Raw genomic sequence first — 8,810 nt, 5'->3', positions numbered from 1 at the left:
CAGGGAGGGCGGCGGGGGCCGGGGGACAGCGTCATTTAGCCGTGTGGGATGCGGGCAGAGGGGAGTGGAGGGATTGTCCACCGGCAATGACGTCACCGGGAGCGAGACACAAACTGCAAAAAAAAAGAAAAATGTACTGCCCATTAATATTATGTCGTTCTGTATGTTGTATTATCATTTGGAATTAGCATTATTTCAAACATATAAGAAATGATCATTCGATACCACTTTTTTTTCCAGAATCAAACTAGTACACTAGTATTTTTGATACGTAACATTTAAGTTACCACAATGATGGATAATTGTAAACAGACCTTTCTTTCTGGCGCACAAGATGAGTTCAGGGTCTCGTCCTGTCGTGAGTGTGACTTGTGGACTCCGGCGAGCTCGCCGCCCTGCTGTGTTTCTCCTTGTCCGCGGGCGAGGGAATCACAGTTCCTAAATTGTTCCATTTTTGGTTTCACTTCCCCGAGCAGCGGCTTATCTGAAGCCCGCATGTGTGACAAATTTTGGCTCGCAACACAAAGCAAAATAACGACCAAGTGAGAGCTCGAAAAACTTGTAGGCACTCGTAAGTCAAGGTATCACTGTTGTCGATACCATAAAGCAATGGACGGAGATCTGGACAAAGTTCAATATAGCAGGTTGGTTGAAAGTGGTAGACGTGTAATTTTAACATTTTTAGCAATTTAAAAAAATGTTAACTGAAATATTACATATATTACAGCATAGCTACACATCTGTGTAGATTCACATGCTCCACTTGTATCATGTCTGTTCCTCCTCCTTAGAAGCAAAGCCAGTGCTTTCTGTGGTAACCACTTTTATGTCCAAACCAGCTGGAAAAGGCACCAGGCTACAACCGGTTCGGTAGGTTAGCTTAGCTTAGCTTAGAGTTGTGCCGGGCCATTGTCGTTCCTGCGCGTCCGGTCAACGCCACGAAAATCAAGGGCAGCGTGAAAAGGTCTTTAGTCTCTCGGTCGAGATGAATGACTTCCTTGACACTAATTACTGTTTTAGTATTAGCCCGCGCTTTCGTGCCATCTTAGCGTATTATGGAAAGAGCATGAAAATAGGTGAGGTTTCCAGCAAATAGGTGAAGATCAGTTGCAAAGAAAAACATTTGAATTTTTGAATAGCGTCACTGTGCTGTGTACTTTTATGTTTTTGTAAAGCTTTATTTGAACCTTATTTGGCATACGTTAAGTAGGTTACAGATTGAGATGCTGTGATAGATGGTTTTATGCAGATCATGACACCAGCGTTTCACACAATTCCAATTTTATTCAAATCCCTGACTTGGGCAAAAGTATAGATATATTATTACACAGTGGCAACGCAAAATAGGTGACAAATTGTGTACCAAAAGAGTTCTCTTTTTCTGACAAGTGTCCAATTTTGAGTTGTCCCCCTCCCCGTTTGTTTTCTTTTTGTAATGGAGGCAATATGAAGGAGAGTTGGTGTGCAGGGAATAACATTCAGTCAGCCATGATCCAATCAGAATGTTTATTTTTCGATCGCCATGGTCAGATGTTGACTTTAAGCGAGTTTTTCTGCAATTTCGAAGGGACCCAGTGTGACATCACCTCTCCATTCATAAACTGAGAAAGAAAGATGAAACACGTGTATTACATATCAATATCAGACACTTTCAAGTAAGGACTGCAATAAGTACCTTGGGCTTGTTTCACTGAACGGCCCTTCCTTGCGCCGCTCCAGGGAGAGCCACCGGGGTTCCAGGATTGTTTGCCTGCCTGGCCGTCACCTGCTTGAACACTGCTGCTGCTGTGCCAGGTAGTGCTTCCTGTGGCACTTCCAGAGCTACCGCTGCCCCAGGAAGTGCCTGAGAAAACGCCGGTTTGCTTGCCTCCTGGTAGCTTGCTGCCGCCTGTTTGAGAGCCACCACCGCCACCACCGGGGTTCCAGTTACCGCCACCTGTTTGAGAGGCACCACCGCCACCGGGGTTCCAGGTACCTCCACCTGTTTGAGAGCCACCGCCACCGCCGGTGTTCCATTTACCACCTCCTGTTTGAGAGCCACCACCACCGCCAGTGTTCCAGTTCCCACTGCCGGTGCCTCCACCTCCAGTGGTTTGTTGGTGTCCACCGGTACCACAGGTGCTGCATGCAGAATCCACGCCACTAGCCTCCCTCCAGCTGGAGCGGTACAAAAGCAGTCAGTACCACATGTGCTACAGTATAGGTGCATATCAATAAATGAGAATATCCTGGAAAACGTCATTTATTTCAGTGATTCAATTCAGAAAGTGAAAGTCGTTTTATACATATTTACTCACCAATAGAGTGAAATATTTCATGATTGAATTTGTTTTAATTTTGATGATTATAGCTTACAGCTAAAAAAAACCACACAATCATCATCCATCATCTCATGAGACCACGACAGTAAACACCCACTTTTTGCCGGGGATAGGGCTTAATCCCTGCCACAGTTAGTGAAAAACCGCGAGTAAATGAGACTATTCATAATTACCTATATGAGTTGTTTAAACTGTAATTACACTACAAAATATGGTCCCATTTCAAACTCATCTTACATTACACTTAAAAATAAATGGCTTGTACAGCGAATATTTCCCGTAACTTTCAACAACAACACAGGCTATTTTAGCTCCTCCCTGACTTACAACGACGTCAGTAATTTGTATCTCAAATCATCTTTCCCTATTGAAATGAATGGAAATTCCATTAATCCGTTCCAGCCTGCAAACAAAAAAACAACAAAAATATTTGTAATATGTTTTTAATAAGGAAAACAGCACTCTATATTATTGTGCATGATAAACACAGATAACAATAACAACAATTTAAATAGAATGTAAAGAATGAAACAGTTTGTGTAATACAATTACTGTACTTTCTCATGTACAATGCGCATTTCTTAGTGCGCATTATACATAGGTATAGGGAGAAATGGGGGGGAAAACCTTCACATTTGATAAATGTATGCCGCCATCTAGAGGTTATGAAAAAGCTATACACTTTCATTACAACATGCCACCGCCACCTAGAGGTTATGGAAAAGGTGCACAGTTTCATTCTAGTATGCCACCCCCACCTATTTTTTTATTTATTTTTTTGTCCTGTTCGGCTGTTAGGTCAAGCAGAATGGAGGATCTGTATTCCTTTTATGCTGGAAAAGTTTTACTGTGTCACAGTGGAGTTTTTAAGCTGCTGCTGTGGCTTCTTATTATTATAATTGATATTTATTGAGAATCAGAGTCAATCAGTCGAAGAGAACAAAGTTTCTAGAGGGGAGAGAGAAACGAAGACAAAAGACAAAGCACTAATTGTAAACAAGATGAGAAAGGTAAATCATTACATATCTAGAAAAATGAAACATTAGATATGAGTGTTGTATGGGGCAGTAGTGCTACACCCTGTTAGGGAAGGACAGGACAAGATAGGACAGGACAAGGACAGGAGAAGACGCATGCATTACAAGGGTTGTGAACCCGGCTGTAGAACTGGCGGACGGGACACGTCCCACATTGAGGGACCCAGGGCACTCCGCCGGCCCCACCGAGGCGCCCCGACAACTGGCCACCAGGGGGAGGCTGCAGGGACCCAATGCCAACCCCCCTTCCACAGCCCCACGCGCCCCGCCACCCCCCCCTCCACCCACAGGAGAGCAAGACACCCCCCCAACCTGCAGGGCCCACGATGCAGCCAGTCCCCGCCCAGCCCGAGGGTGTGAGGTGTCCCTTGTTTGTTGGAAAGGAGGGCGAACAGAGGCGCCCAACAAGGGAACAATAATGGGGGGTAACCCAGGGAGCAGCCGCGGGGCATGAGAGGGGAGCCTCAACGGCAAGCAGTCATCCAGCCCGGGGACCCGGCCTCAGGAGCACTGCCATAAAGCTTAGTGAGAACCAACTTCCCCCCCGCCACCCAGAGGTAATAAAAAAGGTGTAGCCTACACTTTCATTCCAATATGACAGGGGTACATATGCCTGCATATATGTACAGTTGTGCTCATAAGTTTACATACACAGGTAGAATTTGGTGAAATGTTTTTTTTTTACATACAAATGATGACTGAACAACAACATAATTAATTTATTTATGATTGTTTTGTTTAATGAGAATGTTTTTCTGACATGCTTGACAGTTTAATTTGAATCCCATTAAAATAAAATTAAATATGTTTCGCCTGGTCCTTCATGTTTTCTTTCAAGAATTGCACACATCTTACAAATTCTGCCTGGGTAATCAAACATATTAGCACAACTGTGTGTTTTCTCATTTACTAAATAAAACTAGGTCTGTGAATTTAAAAATAAGAGCAAGTAAATAAAAAAAAGTATTACGTGTTCAAATAAAGTGCTTAACTTCAGAATAATTATTTTAAAAAACAAAAAGACAAGATATTTATTGTTTTTATGTTTTGTGTTTTGTTTTATGAGTAGAAGCAAAATCCATCCATCCATTTTCAACACCGCTTATCCTGGTTAGGTTCGCGGACGCTGGAGCCTATCCCAGCTGAGGCGGACTACACCCTGAACTGGTCGCCAGTCAGTCGCAGGGCACATATAGACACGGACAACCATTCGCACTCACATTCACACCGTCACTGAGTGGGAACTGAACCCACGCTGCCTGCACCAAAGTCAGGCGAGTGTACCACTACACCATCAGTGACTCCAGAAGCAAAATCATATTGTAAAAATGCATTTTCCAGAATTTTGAGGTCAACTTTGGGGATGTGTATTATACATGGCTGCGCATTATACACGAGAAATTCCCGTAAATCACTGCGGCTCGCTTCTGGTGTGCGCAACTTGGCCAAGAGGTGGGAGTATAATATAGTCATGCAGACAAATGAAGAAGAGATTCACTCACCTACTGTAACTAACTCAGTAATCTGCAGTAATATTAGTAGTTTTTCGCAGAGGATAAAGAAGATGCCTGTGAGTATTGTTATAATTGCCGTCTACAAGCGATGTTTGTGCTCAAATATCTGTTCCTTAAAGCGTTAAAACACCACCACATAGATGCAATTCCTTAGCCTATCTATGGCATTTCCCCATATGTGTTAGCATTAAACTAGGTGACTTCAATGCAAAATTTTGTGGTTGTTTTAAATACACAATGTGTTATTCTCATTGTTTAATGTTTTGTTTGACAGTAAAAATTAACTGGGAGTGGCATTATAAGAGCTTGACGCCACTTTTATGATGATTTGCTGACGAGGCCAAACTGTTGGTTATTGTGAAGGGAATTGCATTGAGTTCACTCTATCTGGCGCTCATATCTCAAAATTCTTGCTCACAAGGCAAAGCAAAAAAATGGCCAAACGACGACTCATATTTCAAAAAACTAATTTCCAAAAGAAAGAGCACAAAAAACGTGACTATGTGAGGTTTTCAGCGACAAAGATAGGTTCCACAGAAAAAAAATGTGAATAAGTGAATTTGTGAATAGCGAACCGCAAATAGACAAGGGTTCACTGTACATGAGAAACATTACAAAAAACATTTTTTTAAATTCGGTAGGAATTGGCCTTCTGATAAATATTTATGTGTGTTTAATGCATCTGTCAGTTTCACTTTTAGAATTTAACTACTTAAATGTATTATTACTTGATATTATAATTGTAGTTGTTATGTCACAATTATTAAATAACCATTTGGAATTATTATCATTTCAATTATGATTTGAGATTATTTAAATTATCTGACATTAGTTATTTTACATTAATCAGAATTCATATTTAAATTAGAAAATATCAAATTTTCTTTGAAAATGCCATTTACAGTATTCTGTATGATTTATTATATCACATTATGACATCAAATTGTTTAGTGACATTATTATTTGAAATTGTTTGACATTATTAAAATGATCATTTGACACTATTATTCCTTTAATCAATAATTGACATGAATTAAATTAGACTTTATTAAATACATTCTCACATTATTTGGAAAATATTAATATTATTCAAATTGTGAATTAAAAATTCAGCTGTAAATATTTTCACTGGAAATTATAAACATAACATAATTTGAAATGGTTATTATCTAAATTATTTATTTTGAATTCTTTGGAAATGTCAATAAGTCAAATTATTAGTTAAATGTGTACTTAAAATTATTCTATTAAAATGACTTTTCTGCAATATTATCAGAACATGATATACAATAATTATAAATTTATTGCGATCCCCTCGCGTGAGTGTTTCGTCCTTTGTCATCACTCACCCGTTGATGTAGGAGCAGGCCCTGTGGTCAGCATCAATGTCGCGGCCTGTCGACGTTGCTCTCAAGTGGCAGGTAATGTACAGCTGTTGTATGAATGTCATTTTTTTTTTTTAATGCTTTAGGAATTTTGTTTCTTAAAAATCCAGCTGGGTTCTCTTTGAGAGGGGCTCACCATCCCGCTGTCAGCACCCTGGAACCGGAAGGCCTCAAACTGGAACTGAAGCATGTTCTCTACTGTGCGTTGCATGAACCTGGAGTCTGCGCCTGTGATAACCGCGTCGATTAAACACCTGCACGCAAGAGAGGCTGAGTAAAGAGGGCATAACAGTCTCAGACCTGACATTTCATAAAGTCCTTTTAATGACATAAATTGGTCTTAAAATGAGATTGTGTAGTGGTAATATGAAAAGCAGTATTTTTGCTGTTACACCGAATGTGATATGTTTAACAATTTTACAACTCACAAAGGCCTAGCACAGAATTTTTCAAAAAAATTCTTAAAATATGAAGAGTATGATAAAGGCAGCAATGTGAAAAGCTGTATTAAAAAAACAAAATCCGACTTGAAAGTCTTTCTAATTACATTTTGAATTACTCTAAAAATGTTATTATTTTAGAGGGCGCAATAAAATAAGATGCAAGCCAATTCATGTCTTTGGGTGGCAACGCTTGGTATGAAAATTGCATGTAAATACAAATGTGCTGCAAGTATTACGGTCCCTCACCCAGTATCAAGGAAGCAGTATCTGGGGCTGGAGTTCATATCGGGAGAGAGAGTAGCTGTGCAGGTTTCCACAAAAACACGGAGGGGCACGTGGTGGTACTGCATGACAGAGGCCTCGATACGAATCATGTCTCCCAGATAGTACTGGTAGCGGGGCCTCTCGTGAATCCAGTCGTCTGTATGGAGAGACAGAATTCAATCGACATATTTAAAACTTACACAGTACTGGAAAAGAAAAACAAGTGCAGCACTCACCGGTCCTCAGGGTCAGAGTGAAGTACAAGAACTCCTCGGCAACCCTGACCGCGGAGAACGGTATCCAATTTGGCTCAAGAGGGAGGCTGCTCACGTTGTGGTGCCTGAAGATTTAAACGGGTGTCAAAGCTCGGATGGGACTGCGAGTTTCCTTTTGGATTTTAAGGTGACCAAATTTGGAGACGTTTTGCTTTTTGTTGCTCCTCTCTTTGGTCAATGTTTTATTTTTTGTTACTGAGCTCGATTGCGCAAAAAAAAAATAATTTCAGGAAGATGATGGAGCATTTGGTTAACATGTCTGGGTTATTAGTCCAAGAACTTGTTTAGGATTTTGTCCAGTTTCCTCCCACTTCCCTCCAAAAGCATATGTTATTGAAGACTGTACTTTGTCCATAGGTGTGAATGCTTGTTTGTTTACTATATGTGCCATGCCAATGGCAGCGATCGGTCCAGGGTGTACCCCGCCTCTCACCCAAAGTTAACTGGGATAGATTGCAGCCCCTGTGACCATGAACAGGATTAAGCAGAACAAAATCAACAGATGATAGGATTTTCAGGAAAACAGAAAGAAATAAGAACCCATTACATTTTGGTCAATTTCCAGATAAAAGGTGCAAATTCTGCACTTCTTTATTCACATTCAAACTCAACCAGAGGGTTTTTAGACATCTTTCTAAAATTTGCCCCGTTGAATAATGCATGTATTTTCCTGAAAAAATAATGTGTCACCTTGGGTAGTGACATTCCACAATCACAGCAGCTTCATTGGTCCTCACAATAATGGAGTCACCCAGCCTGGTGGGGTTATAATTGAGAGTAAAGGTGTAGATAAGGGCATCATCTGTCATCTGTGGAAGGGCGACAAATAAAAGCAATAAACTGTAGGAAGACATTAAAAAGTGACACTTATTCAATATTGTTTCCAATTAGCACATTGTTCCTTACCCGTAACATGCTGCCACAGTCTTGCAGCTCAGTCTCGAATATGAGCACACGGGCTTGAGTGTCCTCAGCCACTGCGCCACAGGGACCCAGGGTGAGATCGTCGGGCTTGATAAACTGGCCTATTCCAAAGAAGTCCACCTGGGCCTCCACGCGTGCTTGCCTCTCCCCGCACTCCACGGAGACTGTTGCTGCGGGGACAGGGTGCCTCTGCTCAAAATCGGGCACATGCTCTACCGCAACCGTAGGCCCTTCGGGGTAGGTCCAGGTGAGCGGCTGCTCAAACAAATGCTTGGCCTGCTGCTGATCGTGGGGCGTCTGACCCGGCTTCTGGTATCCGGAGCAAAGGCTGCCGAACAGCGCCAGTGCCACAAGGCACACAGCGGCGTGATTCATTATCATGGATTCACAACGACCAGTGATCCCCACAAGATGCCGTAAGAACGAGAGGCACGCTCGCCTACTTTTATAAGCTGGCCTTGTGTTTGCCTCCCCTCCCGCCCCTTGTGTTGGAGAGCTCCCATGACAGCTGATAAGCCAACATGTCAGCCAATCCAGTTGAACTGACTGCAGTTGTGTGGCGCTGTGCTTCAACTATGATGCTGATCTCCACTCGCCTTTGAATTGAAATTGTGCCATCCAGTTGCATAACACCAGATCACAATCTA

The 8,810-nt window shown here is 41.8% G+C and overlaps 1 protein-coding gene across 2 annotated transcripts; it reads right to left on the bottom strand.

Annotated features, from left to right (window-relative positions):
* Positions 1–1,492: 1,492 nt before the first annotated feature.
* Positions 1,493–8,608, bottom strand: LOC133478020 (zona pellucida sperm-binding protein 3-like). Of its 2 annotated transcripts, XM_061773519.1 has the most exons (9): positions 8,146–8,608; positions 7,930–8,048; positions 7,201–7,304; positions 6,947–7,121; positions 6,394–6,511; positions 6,222–6,304; positions 1,982–2,157; positions 1,676–1,888; positions 1,493–1,601 (listed from the first exon to the last, which is right to left on the bottom strand). In XM_061773519.1, exons 1-9 carry the CDS (start codon positions 8,542–8,544, stop codon positions 1,540–1,542), a joined length of 1,449 nt encoding a protein of 482 aa, XP_061629503.1. In that variant the 5' UTR covers positions 8,545–8,608; the 3' UTR covers positions 1,493–1,539. The 2 variants fall into 2 exon arrangements, with proteins under 2 accessions (XP_061629503.1, XP_061629501.1); XM_061773517.1 differs by having other exon boundaries at positions 1,676–2,157; positions 8,146–8,605.
* Between the last annotated feature and the right edge of the window lie 202 nt (positions 8,609–8,810).

This window comes from Phyllopteryx taeniolatus, chromosome 5 (assembly GCF_024500385.1).
Source record: "Phyllopteryx taeniolatus isolate TA_2022b chromosome 5, UOR_Ptae_1.2, whole genome shotgun sequence".
Lineage (NCBI taxonomy): Eukaryota > Metazoa > Chordata > Actinopteri > Syngnathiformes > Syngnathidae > Phyllopteryx > Phyllopteryx taeniolatus.
The sequence above is the reverse complement of the archived record's forward strand: the minus strand, read 5'-3'. Positions and strand labels throughout refer to the sequence as shown.